This window comes from Hydra vulgaris, chromosome 09 (assembly GCF_038396675.1).
Source record: "Hydra vulgaris chromosome 09, alternate assembly HydraT2T_AEP".
Taxonomy (NCBI): Eukaryota; Metazoa; Cnidaria; class Hydrozoa; order Anthoathecata; family Hydridae; genus Hydra; species Hydra vulgaris.
In genome coordinates, this window is record NC_088928.1 from 15812501 (window position 1) to 15831519 (window position 19019).

The 19019-nt window shown below is 28.2% G+C and overlaps 1 protein-coding gene across 1 annotated transcript in view; it reads left to right on the top strand.

Moving 5' to 3' along the window:
• The window catches only part of LOC101235093 (serine/threonine-protein phosphatase 2A 56 kDa regulatory subunit gamma isoform), a 61194-nt gene that overhangs the window by 17152 nt on the left and 25023 nt on the right, over nucleotides 1-19019 (top strand). The window contains exons 3-8 of the mRNA XM_065804836.1: nucleotides 4909-5059; nucleotides 12292-12491; nucleotides 12833-12943; nucleotides 13665-13757; nucleotides 14936-15066; nucleotides 15793-15852. Coding sequence (XP_065660908.1) covers nucleotides 4909-5059; nucleotides 12292-12491; nucleotides 12833-12943; nucleotides 13665-13757; nucleotides 14936-15066; nucleotides 15793-15852 — 746 coding nt within the window. The remainder of the gene's footprint in view (nucleotides 1-4908; nucleotides 5060-12291; nucleotides 12492-12832; nucleotides 12944-13664; nucleotides 13758-14935; nucleotides 15067-15792; nucleotides 15853-19019) is intronic.

The following is a 19019-nucleotide window of genomic DNA, read 5'->3' on the forward strand; positions in this document are numbered from 1 at the left end:
TACAACACGATGTGGCGACCACGTTTTTGTGTTGATTTTCTTAAAACACAACTTTACCGCAAGCAAATACAATTACTTTTTTATTGTTTGAAAAACATAGCCCAACACAAAATTAAAAATAAAAGATTTTACTTTTTCTATTACTATATAATGATATATATTTTATTGTATAATAATATAAATTTTTTTAAATTATACATAATTTTATTCTAAATTAAATATTGAAAATCTTGAAAAATAAGAAATTCTTTTTATAGATAGTTTATGCTTTTGTTTAGTTCGGTGTTTTAACCTTTCTTAACATTTTCGCATAAACTCAATGCCGCTCTAAAAATGGTGCCGTTATTGACATAATTTAAACATAAAAGTTTTTATAACGTAGTTTTATTTAGCAGTTACTTAATTGAAAAGTATTTCATATTTTTAAAAAAATGCTATTTTATTGTTTTTTCATTTCAAAAAAAAAAAAATAAAAATAAAATAATGAAAATAGAAAAATTTAAAGCCATGGAATCTTTATAATTTATTTTAAACTTACCTATAATTAATAGTAATAAAAATGTATTGTAAATATATAAAGTGTATAGTTGTAATATCAAACTTTATTTGAAAATATTTGCGGTACTCCCACACCTCAATTAAAATAAGTTCGTTAAATAATATGGTTTTACGCTATTTTTAAAAAGTTATTTATGTTATACATATTTTTAAACTCGTGGTTACATATTAAAAATGTGTGCAAGTTATTTTAATTGATAGCGAGGAGTAATTTTATGGTTATCTTAAATTGTTATTGAGATGTATAAATACTCATGAAAATTGACTCAGTGAGTAAAATGATCTGAGTAACAGATTTATTAATAAGATATTTTTGTATTATAATATTTCAACAAAGATTCGAACAAAGCACTTAAAAGGTACTTTTTTTTTTTTTTTTTTTTTTATAATTGTTAATGTATTCTAAATTTTGTTCAATTTTAATTACGTGTGTATTAGTGTGTGATTTATCATTTTGAAAATTTTTTTTCCAGAAAAATATGAAAAAACAGAAATCCGGATGGGAAAAGAAGAAAAAATCCAAGCTGAGTTAAAGATATTGCAATCGGGACAAAAAACTCTCCCTGGATTCTTTGCATCATCATCAACTACTCCTATACCATCTGATTCCAATGATACCTTTGAAGCAATTACAGACGAGGTTTCTAGTCACATTAATTCAGTTGACTTTTCAATTTCAAAAACGTCAGACCATATTAGTATTCAATCCCTCCAAACATTGGATAACATAGATGATTCAATTAAACTTTGGCAAAGGCCAGCAACGGGACGAGGTAAGTTTTATAACTTGTAACCATCCAATTCAACCAAGCTCTGTAAAGAATACAGTATCCAGAGGTTATAAACGCAATATTGATAACGAACAAGATGAAACTGTGCGTACATGGCTCAGCTTTAACCAGAAGAGAGAGAAATATTTTTGCAGTGTATGTATATGTTTTAATGGTGATGCTAACAACATTTTTGTGACTGGATGTTCGTTAGACCCAACCGGAAGATCACACCATCTGCACAACATTAATGGACATGAGCTATCAGTTGCGCACTCTGCAGCATTAGACGCATTCTTTATCTCTAAAGCAGGAAAATTCACTCGTCACTTTCTAGAGCAAGGAATTAAAACAGTTGTAGACCAAAACCGTTTTTTCTTAAAAGCATAATAAAAGCATTTCGCACTCTTGTTATGCAAGGCCTACCATGGCGTGGGCACCAAAACGAAAATGTAACCGTCATTTTGAAACCTTGTTTGCGGCATGGAAACATTCAAGCCTTGTTAAAACTTCTTATAACAGTGGATCCAATGCTTAATAAACACTTGAGGTAGCTTTCAGCGAACGAAAAGACATCGCAAAAATGTAAGTTTGGTAAAAAATCTGGTGCAGTTGGCAGAGGATCAAAAATTACCTGGCTTAGTAACAACACCTTTGATGCACTACTGAAAGTTTTCTTAGTCTTGCTGTTGTTGACCATTGTAGCCTCATTGATCATCCTTCAATTCAGCAGCTGTTCTCTATGCTTCAAAACCTATTTAAGTTTGTAAACGCAGGTTACAAGAGATGTGCAGTATTTGGGAATACAGTCAACGGAAGCAAGCATAATCAGGGTGGAAGGTTAACGATGGATTAGTTGTTCAATTAATCTCTACTTTGGATTTAATTGCTGCTGACTCTGATTTCGATGTGGAAACGCGAGGAACTGCCTTTACGTTTCTTCAACAAGTTCTACGAAAAAAGAGTATAATTTTAGCTATATTATATTCCCAGATGATGTCTCACGTGGATGAGTTAATGGCAATAATGCAGTCTCGAGATAGCGATTATTCCAGCGTGAATCAATTAATCTCTGCAACCCTGTTGAAATTGGAAGAAACTGGAAATAAATTTGACCACTTCTGGAGATATGCTGATTCATATTGCAAGGTAATAATATCAATATTAAATTACATTGAATTATCTTGTTTGATTGCTTCATAATTATTTAACCTTGTTAAAAGAATATTTTGGTACATATACATTTTAATGTTAAAATATTTGCATGTTAACGATTATATTTATAGGTACTTCAAAGAAATATATATGGTATCATGAAATTAGAGCCTGAAAACTCAGAGTTGAAAAATGATTTAGAACGTTTAAGTATAGCATACGAGAATGGTGGTGGCAGTGTCCGTATGAAACAGCTATATGCGTTTCCGAGATCAACATTTCAAGAAATACGTTCTTTAATATTCGGTAATATATAGTGACAGAGATGCGTGCTAGGTTTAGTGATAAAGGATGCGAAGATTTGAATACTTTGTGTTCAATTGTATGTCCAAATATGCTGATTTGTAAGACTGACAAAGAAATTGATGCGTACAATTTCAATACATATATTGCAATATTCCCCTCATTGAACAACATTGATTGTGTTAGTCTTGGACAAGAACTCAAAATACTTTGACTTTATTTAAAAGCTCTTGGCTCACGTCGAATCGGGATACTGAATGACGACAATGAAATGGAAGATAGCGAAGCAGAAAATTCAGATAACGAAGAACGCGTATTGGCAGAAAATGACTAAAAAACAGGAGCTCTTAAAGAAAAGAATCATCTTGTGCACCAATGTCTTGTATGCATTTACAAGTAAGTTTTTCATATTTTATTATGTGTTCAGTTATTTATTATATTTTAAAATTAATTATGGTTATTTTTCCATACTTTAGGTATATTCTGCAACGGAGTGCATTAGGCGTATCTTTGGCAATGAAAAATATGTTTCATATATATCACCATATTTTGACAATAAGTGTTGATATTGATGAGTGCGCGAGAGTATTTTTTTATATTTCGAAACGTTACAAAAATGCAAAACATGAGTTCGATACTTATTTATATAAAACTTAATTTAAAATTTAACACCAAAACATTTTACTTAAATGAATTAAAACGCAATACAATTACTATATTGTAATTGTATTGCGATTTAATTTATTAAAGAAAAATGTTTTGGGGTTAAATTTTTAAATTAAGTTAATTTAAGTTAGTTTAATTATATAATAATAGCTATTATTATTGTTGGGTATGTGGACTTATTTAAATTTATTTTGTCAACATTACGATCGTTAAAAACCATTTATGGGTTCATAATTTTTCTTATGAAAAAAATATATCATAATACGTCTTAAAACATCTACTTTGTTTTCAGAGCAATATTATTATTATGCAAAATACTAATATAATTGCGCTCAAAGCTGAAGACTTTATATCAAGTGATTAATAAAATTTAATTTGTGTAAACAGAAATATTGTAAATGATTGTGGAATTTCTATAAAATGTTGAAAAAATTAAAATTTGCAAAAAGGCCCATATTTAGATGAAAAAGTGAAAAGCCCATGCGAGAATCCCGCATAGCCTCTGGGGCCACCACGCCTCTGACTGGTTGTAGCTATTGATAAAAGAAAATATTTTCCTATTTTTTAGATTTTAGATGCAATGGAAATACTCGATCTTGCATGGCAAAAATTGAAAACCTCCACAATCGTTAGCTGTTTTACAAAATCAGAAATTTAAGAAAATCAGCAGAAATCTGCTCATTTGGATGAAAATGGCCTATTTAAATAGCTTCAAAATCAGATGAAAAAAACTTGATAATTTTTATCCTCCAGGTACAACAGCTGAAGATATCATTTCTTTAGATGAAAACTGAATGAGCATAATACCTTTATTTACAGTTGATGGAAGAAGAAAAGAATGCAGTGAATAAACATGATGCTGATGACAATGAAGATAATGATGATGATAATGCGATCAGTTTGCCCAAAAGTTACTGATATTTTGGAAACACTGCAAGTTTTGTATGACTATATGTCCTTCAGTCTTAGTGGTGAAGATTTTCAACAAAAGCTCAATGCAGTCTCAATTATATTTGATAGAGACACTTCTTTTTCAAAACTAAAGTGACATTAAAACATTTTTAAATTTATGTTTTTTTTTACCTTTAATATCAAAACTTATAACTCAAATTGCTTTTACTTATCAGCAAAAGTTCGGGTTATAGAATGTCCCAATTCTAACTTTTTTCTTGGTCCCTTGGAGGTTTGAGATATGGGGTGTTCACTGTATTTTCATAATATACAAGAAAATTAATTAATGGTTTGAAAAATTTACAAAAATAATTCTGTTATTGAACTAGCTGGGTTAAAAAAGTATCCCCATTATCATTATTAAAAGTATTCTTTTGTGTCCCCTTCTCCCCTATGACTCTTAATTGTATAATGTACATTGCACAATTCAAACTTAAAATATTTTAAATTTAACATACATATTGTTAAAAAGTTTTTATATAATAGTTTTTTGTGATATATTTAGAAAGGGAAAGTAAATCTTCCACCTCAAGTTCCTGTTGTAAAAAAAGCTGGACCAGCTTCTGTTCAAGTGCTAAAGCGAGACAATCGTCAGAGTTCTTCATCTTTTAATATTAGCAAAAATAGAGAGTTACAAAAGTTACCACTTATTAAAGGTAACTAAATTGTTTACTTTCAAAACTTTTAATATTATTAAATTTTTTTTTTGAAAATTTAAACTTAATAAAAAAAAAGAGCTAAATCATATTTTCTATGATCCTGAATTTCCTTTAAGTATTTATTTAAGAACAGCAGTATCAATTTGATTTTAAAATCTCTAGTAACTAGTTATAACAATAGCAATACTTAAAAAATCATTAAAAATAAAGTTGTTAACAGTCTTTTTAATGAGCGGTTTTTGGAATAAATGAATGGACAGTAATCTTCAAATATTGGTAGCATTGGTTTTACACTTAGTTGATTAGCATATAAATATATATATATATATATATATATATATATATATATATATATATATATATATATATATATATATATATATATATATATATATATATATATATTAATATTGCACTGAAGTGCAATATCAATTTAAATATATATAAACTAATCAACTATGTTTGAAAAATAAAAGTTTTTAGTTCTAGGTCTAATCCTATAGTTTAAACCCTGTGCTGCTTCCATATTCCTTTATCAATTTCCCGCTCTGTATAATTTAAACCAGAATGGTTTACATATAAATTAAAGTTTAATTTAGATATTCCTGACGAAGGAGATTAGTTATTAGGCCAAATGTCATTAAATGTTTTTTTCAACATCCTTACTTCCAACAAGGCTGCAAGTAGCCACTATTAGAGTTGGAAGTTACTGGAAGAGAAAAGGTAAAGTTTATAGAGCAAAATAACGATTGACAGACGACTTGAAAGATAGCAAATTATATGAATCAGAAAAACAAGATGAAGGAAGCAAATTCCAAAGAACTGATTTTCAAGAAAAAAGCTAGGCGAATAAGAATTTTCAGAGGACTTAGGCATATTCACAGTAAAAGAAATAATATATATTGATGAGACTTAACTGAACGAAAAGTAACATGAGAATGAACTTTAGTAGATGGCACAAGAGATGCTAGCTCTTTAGAGCAGTGCTCATTATAGTATTTATAGAAAAGAGAAAGAGAAGCAACATTAAATGATGTGATAATGGTTGGAGGTTGGCTGCAAGATGTTTACAATGCATTTTTGCACCTTGTCTAAAAGAAAAAGGGCATCTTTGAAAGATCTGCCCCATATATGGCAACAGTATTCTATACTTGGACAGATTTATTCTTTATCTCTATAAATCTCTATACTTGAGATTTATCAAGATAAAGAATAGAATTTAGAGTAAGAAAGAGGTTAGCACAATAAAGAGATGTAACCTTAGCAGATGCTAGTTTTGTAATCAATTTGATATATGGTTTACAAGAAAGATCAGGGGTAAGAGTTAATCCTAGAAGATGAAGGATAGATGCCTCATTGTATAAATTACCGTTCATAAATATAGGAAGATCTAGATTATTGCGACAATGATTAGCTAAAAAAGTTGAGCTTTATTTAAATAAAAGTTCACCAGCCACTAAAAGCCCCATGCTGTAGAAAAAGTGAGATCTTTTTCAAGCTCAAATGCCTCCTAATATAAATAAGCAATGAGAGAGCGTTGGCTTCTTATTGAGATAAGAATAAATGGTAGTATCATCAACAAACAATGCCACCTTCAATGTGAGAAATCTGTAAGATCGTTAATGAAAATTAAAAAGAATATAGGGCTAAGGATAGAACCTAGAGGAACCCCTGAAGTTACAGACAGGGTATGAAGTAGAGTGGTGTCCATTGAGGACAACTTTTATACTATGATTGGTAAGGAAAGATTCAATAATCTTAAAGATGCTACCTGGTAGACCATTAGAAGAAAGCTTATGGAAAAGACTAGCATGCTAAACTACATCAAAAGCTTTAGAAATTTCAAGAGCGATAGCCTTAGCCTCTCCTCATCTATCTAATGCATGATAAAACCTATCAGTTATTACAATCAACAAATCACCTGTAGAACGAGAAGGTTGAAATCTGTATTGATGATCAGAAAGTAAGTTATTAGATTCAAGACGATAGATTAAGTGTTTGTTAATTAAAGATTTAAAAACCTTGTTTTTGATAGGAAGAAGACTAATGGGATGGTAGTTAGATGAATCAGATCATTCTCCAGAATTTTTGAAAATTGGGAAAAGAAATGTTGTTTTCCAACAGGCTGGAAAGCAGCATTTGTTATCCCTATCTACAAGGCTTTGTCAAGCACTTTAAAAAGAATCTGATAAGCACTTGTTAAATAGTTTTGAAAGTATAGGTGAAGAACACTTCAGCAAGATTATAACATGTACGTTGTTCAAACCACAAGAAGAGTCTAGGCAGGATCACTTTAGATACAGAAGCTGAAGTGATAGGGATGTCAAGCAATAAATCAACCTGTTTGTCGGCTATATCAGGTTGAACACAACTAGTGGAATCAAGAGATGATAATGATGAAAGTTCTTTGCAAACAATTCAGCTTTGTCTTTAGGTGAGGTGGATAACAGATTTGCCCTTATTATAGATACTGTTGAAGATTCTCCAGTCACAAGAGCCTATTTTTTGAGATGAAATACGAGATTTCGTGATCTGAGAATAGCGGGCTTTGGCTATAGACAAAACTTTAGAGAATTGTTTTGCTGATAGATATGAAAGTAATGATTACAATTGGAAATTGCAGCAGCACAATGTGAGAAAAACCAAGGAGAGGAGTGAGGCAGAAGCATCTAAGGGTAAATGTGTAGAAACTGAGCACTGACTAAAGTCAGAAACAAGACATAAGTTGAGTAGTGAAGGTAATGATTCGGTTGATTATTTGAGTTAGAGATTGAGAAAGGCAAAAGTTGTGGTATTTAACGCCTGCAAAGTCACTGACACTAGAATCAAGCCATTCAGTGTGATGAGCATTAAAGTCACTGACAACAGCAATATTGGCTGATAGATAAAGAGAGAACTTGGTCAATTTGATCAGAGATAACATGAAAAAGAGTGCAGTTTTGAGATGGAGGAGAGCGATATAAAACAAAGAGAAAGATGGTAGAGTGAAGTGATGCTAAACAAAAGATTTAGAGAACTTAGTGATGATGATTGTTTTTTGTGTTTTATATTTTTTGATAGTTTATTCATTTTTGAATTTGTTAAAGAACTTGGCTCAAAGCACAGATAATATTCAGTACACTATTTAATAGTCCAAGCAATTGCCTCATTACTATTAATAAACCCTAAGCCGTAACAAAGGGCTCCAAATGTGACCTTGACAATGCACACCAAAAGTACGAACAGGGAAACCATCAATGCGCGACATGGCACTGATAGTACTCTGATATTGTACAGTTGTTAATGGAATCAGGCTCTTTTAGATCTACCACATAGTTCGGGAAACCTGACTACCAGCCAGTCTCACAACCAAAAAACTGAGTTTTAGAGTTGAACTCTTATTAGGAGATAATAAAATGTGTTGCCTAGTCATATAAACAGAGACACAAACAAAACCCATGCACTGAGTCAAGAAGATCCAGCATTCAACATTCTAAACTGGAAACAATATATTATAAATACATCTACGCCAACCTAATAAATGAAGTTTGGTTTAAAGCTGAAATAGAAAAGTTCTTTTTAAGCAAGAACTTAATCTAACTTAACTAAAAAACAGTAATGACTTTGAAGACAAAGTTATGTAAAACATATAATATTTATACTTGAAATTAACACCATCTATACCATTATTCCATGCAATGAAAACTATTCCGGGCACCTAGAAAAAAAAGAAAATCTTATGACTTAAAACAATTTTTGTCTACAAAGATGGTGTATTGCAAACACAAGCCGCTTAAAAATTTAGCAAATCATCAAAAACAAAGTCCTTAATCAGACCTAAAAATAGGAAGAAGATTATTTTGAGAATTTATGATCAAATAGGATCAGCTAGATCAACGTGTGGTTGGCTTTATCAACATATATTACTCTGATTTTTATTACTTATGTTTCTTTAACACTGGCAGTCAAATTTGCCAGCCCACTGTAAAAAAAATTCTTAATGTTAATTCACTCCCCCAACACCAAGAAGGCAACTATTGTTGAAGAGGCTACTTCAGTTGTGGTTAAAACCCTCTCTCAAATCTTCAACTCCAAAATATGAATCTTGATAAACAAGGCTGCTGCTTTGATAAATGAAAGTTGAAAGCGGTACTACCGGGGATGTGATGGGGATCAAACTCAGAACTTCACCAATCTTTACCAATATTTAGAGAAAGTGTTTTTGCAATCATTCTGATGGAGAATACATATTTTGGTCTGATCTGGGATCATCTCATTACGCAAAATCCATACAAAACTACATGAAAACAGATAACTCTGTAAATGTGTCTGAATGTCATCTGATTGAGGATTTTTGGAGTGTTCTAAAAGCAAAAGTGTATGGAAATAATTGGGAAGCTGAAAATCTCAAGAAATTGCACAACAGAATAATGTATTGCCTTTCTAAAATGGACAAATCATTTATACAGCTCATTTCTGTATCAACAGAGCATCAATTACATTACCCAAGATGCAATGGTTTAATCGAGCAAAATAATTATGCAAATAAATTGACCACTTAAAATAATATACTTTTTTTTATTTTAAAAATTAAGCTTTTATATAATAAACCAAGAAAGTTATGTCCCTTCTAAGTCATTACCATTTTTTTTACTTATAACCTGTTCTTCTCAGATCCAGTCTCAAGGCTCAAAATCAGTCTTGTGCCTCTAGCAGCTGCAACATGCTAAAGACTGTCGGTCTGTTACATTAATATAAACTATTTGTTGCAGGGGAAGTCTGGATCACCTTGTCTTGATCAAGACAACTGATACTACAAAAATTTGCTCACCCCAGACTTCAAAAACATCACAAAATGCTGATTCACATCACACCTATTGTTTCAAGTTAAATTTCGCTGGCTTTAAATGTACTAAATTTTTACAATATATATATATATATATATATATATATATATATATATATATATATATATATATATATATATATATGTATATAAATATACATTTATATATATTTATTTATGTTTTTTTTTTTTATAATTTCGCTTCATTTGAGATCCAAAATGACAATATTTTTTTTTGATGATATTAAGGAACCTTTTTAAATGTTGAAAGGTCTTGTGGCACTCCTTTAAATATTTTTTTATTCAAAAAATTTTTAAATGAGAATTTTTAATTTTCAATGAGAGATGAGTGTTGTCATTCTTAAATATAGTTATATCAACTAATTATTAGCAGAAAACAACTGAGTTTTGTTTGTGCTAAAGTTGATCAGCTAATGTGAAGCTTTTGCTGTTACAGAAAAAAGATCACATTTAAGATTGGCTGCCTTTTCTAACTAATCAAAAAGTGACAACTTTTTGTCAAAAATGAAGTATATAGTTGTGTCATTATTAAATAAATCTTATGAATAATGCAATTAAAAAGAATGGTTCAATAATTGTAAAAATATTCCTAGAATTACCATATGAAAAAGACCAGCGTGTCAGACTTTTATTTAAAAGTATTTGATGTCAGGTGCCTTTGCCTCACAAGTCATGAGTAGAACGAGGAAATCAAAATTTGTATTGATGGTCTGGAGTAAGTTGTTAGGCTCAAGGTGAGATATTAGAAATTTGTTAATTAAAGTATCAAAGACCTTGCTAACAACTGTATGAAGGCTGTTTGTGCCATATTTAGATGGATCAGACCAATATCTATAGTTTTTGAAAATTGGAGCAACAGATGCTTTTTTCCAGCAGGTCAGATAACAAGATCCAAATTAGCATTTGTTAAATAGTTTAAAGAGCAATAAAAAGGATTCTGAAAGGCAATTTTAAGAGAATGTTTCTAAAATAGTGACATTACATGTATTACAAAAGTAATTACATCATGTATATAATTGTAAATAAAAGTATTGCATATTACATAGTATTTATATAAAAGTAATTAAAGCATCTGCTTCAGGCTTGTCATGACAGGAATTTTGTCTACGCCACATGCTGTAGAAGAGTTTAAACATCATCATCATCTTTATTGGTTTAGCATTCTTGTTGTTTGTATGGTGTTGACTTTTCTCATACTGCTAAAAAGTGAGAAACAACTAATTAAAGTGTTTAAAAATTAAATATTTGTTTTTCTTTGATGATAGGAAAATGTTCATTTGATTCATTACAACGTGATTTGATTTAGGAGATTAAAAGAGACACAGCTTTCAGCACAGAGACTAAAGACATCAGCCCAAGTACCATTAGGGTTGTAGTGCAAATTACAATGGTAGGGTGAATCTGATATAGAAGAAGTACAAGATAAAAGTTTTAGTGAGATCATAGCATGATCTGAACCATCTAAAGAAGAACAAGGAATAACTGAACACAAACTAGACCTAAAGTCAAGACATGAATTAAAGAGTGAAGGTAAAAGATTAGGTTTGTCTGGAAAACAATGAAAATTAAAGATTGAGAAAGATAAACATTTTGAGCTTTAGATCCAGCAACATCAGTGGTACTAGAATCAAAACACATTTAGAATGACGATGCATTAAAGTCACCAATAACTGCAATATTGACTGAGGGATAAAAAAAAAGAGCGTAGTCAATTTGGTCAGAAACAACATTGTAAAGTGTACAATCTTGGGAAGAAGGAGTTCAGCATTAAACAAAAAGAAATTCATTGAAGAAGATTGAAAATGTATAAAAGAACTAACAGAAGATTTAAACCTGATTTTGCTACAAATAGGTGAATTTATACATAGAAATAGGTGAGTTTATACATAAGTCTTTGTAAATCAAAGGATAATAGCTGTTTGAAGATGAAACATCCAAGTTTAATTATAAAATGTATAGAACAATATTTTTAGGTATTTAATGTTTTGTTCTTCTGTCAATCATAGATAATGCATGACACCTTAAGCAAAAACCCATGGAGTTGCTTCATTTCTTCTAATCAATCCAAAGTTGTAGCAGAGGTTATTTTATGTACTTCAACAATGCACATCAAATGGAAATCTTCCATGCGCAACATAATATTGTAACATTTTACTGCAACATTTTAATGGAAAAAGTTACCTTAGCATTGCTCTAAAGATTAGAAAAAAAAATTATAATTTAAAATAACATATGTTTTTATAATTAGATTAACTTAACAAGATTAACTTGTTATAATTATTATTATATCCCTTTTTATTTCCACTTTTTAATCTTATTAATATTATTATATCCCTTTTTATTTTTCACTTTTTAATTTAAAGTTTTTTTTTTTTTTGATTAGATACAAATAATAGTGAAAAAGAGAATTTGTTTATTCAAAAGCTTCAACAATGCTGTGTTCTATTTGATTTTGTTGTTGATCCATTATCTGACCTTAAATGGAAGGAAGTCAAACGGGCTGCACTTAATGAGATTGTGGATTATCTTACTCATAATAAAAATGTTATTACTGAGCCAGTATACCCAGAAGCATGCAATATGGTACAAGTTCTTTGAAAATTTATTCAAAAAACAGTGTTTTTTTAACTTTGCATATATATATATAATATAAATATGCAATATATATTTATGCATATAAATAATTTTTAAAATACTGGCTTTAATACAGAATAAATTTAATACAGACTGTTTTTTAGACAAATAAGTAAAATAATAGCAATATTAAAAACTTGTTTTTTTTTCCTGTGGTAAATAGGTTTTTCTTGCCAGTGCTCAGACCTTCAGTTAATGTATGTACTGATGCCTTAATGTACTCCCCTTATATGGCCTTATACAACTATTTATGTATATATATATAAAGAATAGATGTAAAATGTTTTTAGTTTTCTGTAAATGTATTTCGTGCTTTACCTCCTTCTATGAATCCTGCTGGAGCAGAGTTTGATCCTGAAGAAGATGAACCGACCTTGGAAGCTGCTTGGCCTCATTTACAGGTATCCAGTTAATAAATTTTTGCACTTTTGTTTCTTTTTAATTTGCAAAGATTTTATTTTATTAGGCAAAACGATTTTTCAAGTGATTGCCTTTTTGTTATGTCATTTTTCTTGGTGGTTAATTTTAATTGTCCAAAAACAGCGAAAAATCTTCTAACCACAAGCATAAATAGTTAAACTACTTTAATTAGCTGCAGTCATAAAAGTTAATAAAAGGAAGTTATAAAAGGCTGAGCATGAAGTTATAAAAGGCTGAACACTTTTTGATAATTTATGAAGTGCTCATAAAGCACAAACAAACTCTCATGTTTCATACTTTTTTTTTTTTAATCCGTGCAGGTTTTGATATTCAAGTTCATGACATTTTGCAATATTTTTATTATTAATTCAAGTTCATGACATTATACAATATTTATATTTTTTGTATTGTTGTATAAATGTTTGAGTTTGTTTATTGTTGTATAAATGTTTAATTCTCATAGTTATGTCAATTATAGTTAATTCTTATAATTAATTATGTTGATTATGTTTAATTCCAATAATTGATTAAATATAAATTTATGTTAATTGTAAAAACAATCAGAAAATCATGAAAGTAAATCATTTTTAAAGTAAATTTTGCAGCAGTATTATTATTTTTTTTGATTTATTAATAAATGTAATATGTAAAAATTTTATCTACCACTGCCACTTTTTATCTGCCACATACCTTTTGATTTAGATTGTTTATGAATTTTTTTTACGCTTTTTGGAATCCACAGATTTTCAACCAAATATTGCAAAAAAATATATTGATCAACGCTTTCTTATAAATGTAAGTATTTTTATTTTGAATTATAATATTTGTACTAAACAATTTTAAATTTTTCAATAGTAGCAGTTCGAAATGACAAAAAGAATCATAAAAATACCAATTTCCATTTTGTGCATCGTTTTATGACTTGTATTAAAAAAACAAAAAACAAGTTATCTAGGCTGCTATTATGATTTTGTTGTGCAACACAAATGGGCAACTTTTATGAAACGTGAAAAAAAATAAAAATTTACTAAAACATATTTAAGTTTACACTGCTCTTAGAAATTTTGCACATCTTAAGTTTTAAAATGTGCATTTTAGTTTAAATTAGTTTATTTTTACAAAAAGAAAAGAAGAATGCTAAAAACAAATTTTCATGTATTAGATAATCTTCATACATAGATATTGCCTACTCAAATTCAAACACTCAGTTGATGTATGTGCTGAAGCTTTATGGTTATTTCAGTATGGTTTGTTAATAAACTTTTTTGCAAATATGGCATAAGATTAGGGCAGACAGTATACAAATATGAAGCAAATCTGTTGAAGACAAATAAAAATCTTTTTTCATTATTCTTTTTCTAAAAAACTGTTAAAATCAGTTTTAATATAATCTTCATAATTTAGGCATTTATAAGTTTATGTTGGCGTTTTTATTAGACTCTTTATTAGTGCACATCTCAATGCTTTAAAACAAGTTATAAATAAAATGTATAATTTGTTCACATATACTCAGGTTCTAAAATCATCACAAAAAATGTAATTTTAACCAATTAAAAACTTTGTTCAATCGATTAAATGTGGTTTACATTGTTTAACCAATTAAAAAAAGTTTTTAATTGGTTAAACAATGTAAAACACTGTTGATAAATTCTGCTGTCAAGTGTCAAGTTTCCATTGTTCAGCAGCCTTTTTGAGTTCTGTGATAATGCAAAATAAAGTAGTTATGCAATAATGACACAGTATTAAAGTAATTGTTATATTTGTTAAAGTCTAATAAAAAAAGAAAATAGACCAATCAGCTTAATGAAATAATGTGGAAATAGTAATGTGGCTGTGTCTGCCTATTAGTTTTTATTTTAAAAAGTTTTGAGTCATCTTCATTTTATTTAATTTGAAAATAAAATAAATTGATTGTATATATTGACTTTAGTATATTTAATAACATTTTGACTAAAATATATTTCTTGTCTTAGATATTGAATTTGTTTGACAGTGAAGATCCACGTGAGCGTGACTTTTTGAAAACAATACTTCATCGAATATATGGCAAGTTTCTCAATTTGAGGGCTTACATTAGAAAACAAATAAACAATTTATTTTATAGGTGATTTTTTAAAAATTTATTTTTTTGAGTGTTGATGTTGTTTTTTTACATTTGAAATAACTTAACAAATTAAATAGTCAATTGTATAAAAATACAAAACAGGCTGTCTCTACTAACTCTCTGTCTAACTTAGCAAAGCTTTTTCAAAATTTTTTTGTCTTAATGATGCTTGTTATAAAACTTTCCGCTTTTGGCTTTAACATGATTACTTTTGACTTTAACATAAGCACTTTAGTTAAATTTTCAAAACAAGCATCTGGTACAAAAAAAGTTTATAAAAAGTGTTTATAAAATATTTACCAAATCAAAGTATACTTTTTTGAGCTATTTCAAGTCATATGGCTAAGTCAAACTTGATTAAGTTGTTTTAGTAATAAATTACTTTTTTGATTGCGGCACTGATCATTCTGTGGTTATACTTAATGAAGTCGGTTTCAATATATAACAAATATATTATCTGTAGATTTATACTTGCTGAAATACCAAAAAATATATTACTTGTAGATTTATACTTGCTAAAGTAACAACAAATATATTACTTGTAGATTTATGCTTAAATCTACAAGTAATATATTTCTTGTTACTTTTTAATCAGTTAAGTAATTTGCTTTAGTACCATGTATATAATACAAAGTAATAGTAGAAGTTATTCATTATAACTAAATGAAGATAAAACTTATTTTAAATGTCTTTGCGTTTAAATGAGTTTTTTGTTGACACAATTAGATTTATATATGAAACTGAGCACCATAATGGCATAGCAGAGTTGTTAGAAGTTTTAGGAAGGTGAGTTTTAATTTTTTGTTACTTGTCGTTTTTTACTTTGTTAGATAGCATTTATTTATATAACTGATTTTTGATATTCATTATCTTTTAGTTTATAAAGTTTTTTGATTTTGTACAGAACATTGATATTTATTTTTATGTTTTATATATGTTTTCATGGTATGTGTACTATTCAACCACTTTTTCTAGAATAAGATACTGTACACATTCAAGCACATAATTTACTAAAAATAGTAGGGTGTGATAGGTTTATGTACACATGAGCAGCAATTAATATGTTGTTTCCCTAGATGTCACATTTGATAAAACTGTTCAAAAGATCTAAACTCAAGTATTTTTTGCTTGAAATTAAACTCTTAAATTTTTATTTAAATGTAAAATTGAATTATTTTCCCTTTTTTTTTTTTTAAATATATGTTATTGTATATGCTAATAAGTACCATACTAATGTTTTATTTATTTGAAGCTAATCAAATACTGTTTAGTACCACACTAACATTTTGTTTATTTGAAGCTAATTAAATACTGTTCATTACCACACTAACATTTTGTTTATTTGAAACTAATTAAATACTGTTTAGTACCACAATAGCATTTTGTTTGAAACTAGTCAAATGTGTAAACAAATAAAAAGATGAAACCAAAGTTTTGGTTAAAATTTTGTTTAGACTTGATATTTTCATTTTTAATAATTTTATAAATTTATTATGTCATTATAATAATTTTATAAATTTTTTTATGTCTATATTGTTTTTATGTCTATATTGCTACACAATTAACCATAAAGTTATCATAAAATAATTCTAAATACAAAAAAAAAGACTACAAATAGTTATAACAAAATTTGTTTGAACACACTGAACAATCTGTGTGAAATTTAAACTGCAAAAGCCAATTAATACAAGAACTTAGATTAAAAGTAAAATCAATCAAAATCAAATCAAAGTAATCATGTTATCAATGGAAAACATTGGATCGGCTTGATTCTCCAAATCATCACAAACAATACACCTAATTGTAAAGCAGCATAAAAGATAATAATAAAATCAATTTTTAAAATGGTTTGCAGTGCATGTTTGTCCCTGCCTTGATGTTTACTAAAATATGTAAATTAATTTGGATTTCTTTAATTTTGACTGATTGTTATTGTAAACTTTATAAAGATATGATGGCTCACAAACTATGCTAAAGAAATATTCTCCTAATAAATTTTTGCTCCATTGAACAGAGACAAACTTTCTTAGTTGTGCTTTCATGGCTCAATGTTTAGTGGGTCTTAAAAATTCCTGCATGAAATGAAGAGCAAAGAAAAAATTAATGGGTAAAGCAACCAGAGAAATTTTGTTTCGTTTTACAGTAAAAGTTTGGAAATCAATTTTTACAGAAAAATTTTATTTCTTTTTATTTACAATTTATTTATAAACTTTTGCAACCCAAAACTTTATTAATAACTTTTCAAATATATCAAAACTAAATGTTTTTTAATTATTCATTTGCAAGAAAACAGGCTTTCTTTTAGATTAAGAGAATGTGAACATGGCTCAGTAATGTTAATTGTACTATTCATTCGTTAGAAAACAGACTTTTTTTTAGATTGTTAGAGTATGTAAACATGGCTTAATATGCTAATGATTGAGTTTTATTAACTAGTTGATTGCATCCTGAAGTAGCAAGTCATTATAACAAATTCACATTGTGGAATATTTGCATGCTTATCACATTATGAAATATTTTTTGCACGCTCATAATAAAAGCTGTGAAAGGTACTTTTCTAGCGCATTGGTTATTATTATATTGGTTGTACAATTTTTTATTGGGTGTACCAAAGCATCAAAGACTTAATATATGCAAAGTTAGCCATAATAAAATTCTCATAAAAAGAAGTGGATTGCATTGAAAAGATTATAAAGTTGATTAAATCAAATGATGATATGAGTTATACATGAGAAAAAAGGTTTTTAGACTAAAAAAGTATAAAAACCTAGATTCTCCAGATGATAAGTTTTTGAAAAAAACTATTAAAAACTAATTGGTGTAATTTCAGATCAGATTGTTGCCCTATTGCTAAAAAATGTAGAAGAGTATAAAATTGTTCATCAAATTGTTTTTTTTTTCATACTTGAATTTTGTATTTGTACAATCAATTAATTAATTAATAATAGTAAATAAATTATTATTAATCTTTTTTTTACAATAGTGTCAATTATTAATATATTAGAAAAATATATATTAATAACAATTGTTATACGATAGTTATAATAATATATATTTTTCTATTGTCAAAAAAAGGTGCTAATTATAGTCAAAATCTATAAAATTAAACTGTTGCAAATGGAAAATTAACTTAAAGAAAATTTAGTTAGGTTTTTTTTTTATTTTTGGAAGTACTGCTCTGAAATTTGACCGCCAGGTTGAACATTGTGTCAATTTAAAAATTTTCATTAATATGGTTACAAATACTCTATACTATTAGTAAACAATCAAGTTTGAAATCAAAATCATGTGCTATCTTATTTTATTTGGCAAAAATAAATTTAGTATTTTATCTATTTTTTCTTTTTTTAAAGTTAGTAAATGCGGTGAAAAATTGTTTGCTGCATTTGCCTAGAGCATAAAGGAGAAAGATCAAAGAAGTTATTATCAGTTTCTGAACCAATCCTCCAAAATATAAATACTTTTATTAATTATAAATATGATCCAAACCTAAAAGCATATTCTACTATGATTTGCACTAGTTGTCAAAGAAACCTTTATCTACTTGACTCAGAAAAAAATACTGCAAGAAGTTCTTGGTTATCATAAGTATCCAAGGTATTAACATAATTATAAAAATGTTCTGAAATGTTTATATAAAAGTTCAATTCTGAGCATTTTTACTGATATAAATGGTAATCTTTAAAAATACTTTTAATGACAATTTTAAATCAGAGTATTTTGCATAATTCATTACTCACAATGTTTATCAAGTTGTTCACAAGTTCGTATATAAACTTGTATTTGATGTTGAATCAAATTTTAGTTTATTGTTGTAGATACACAAAGAATCAGTAGTCTAGCGTGGTGTCGACATAGGAGATATTGTCCAATCAACACAATCTGAAAAAGTCAATGACATGAAAGAAAATTTATGCCATCATTATTTTGGTATTAGTAAAAATCTTTAATTT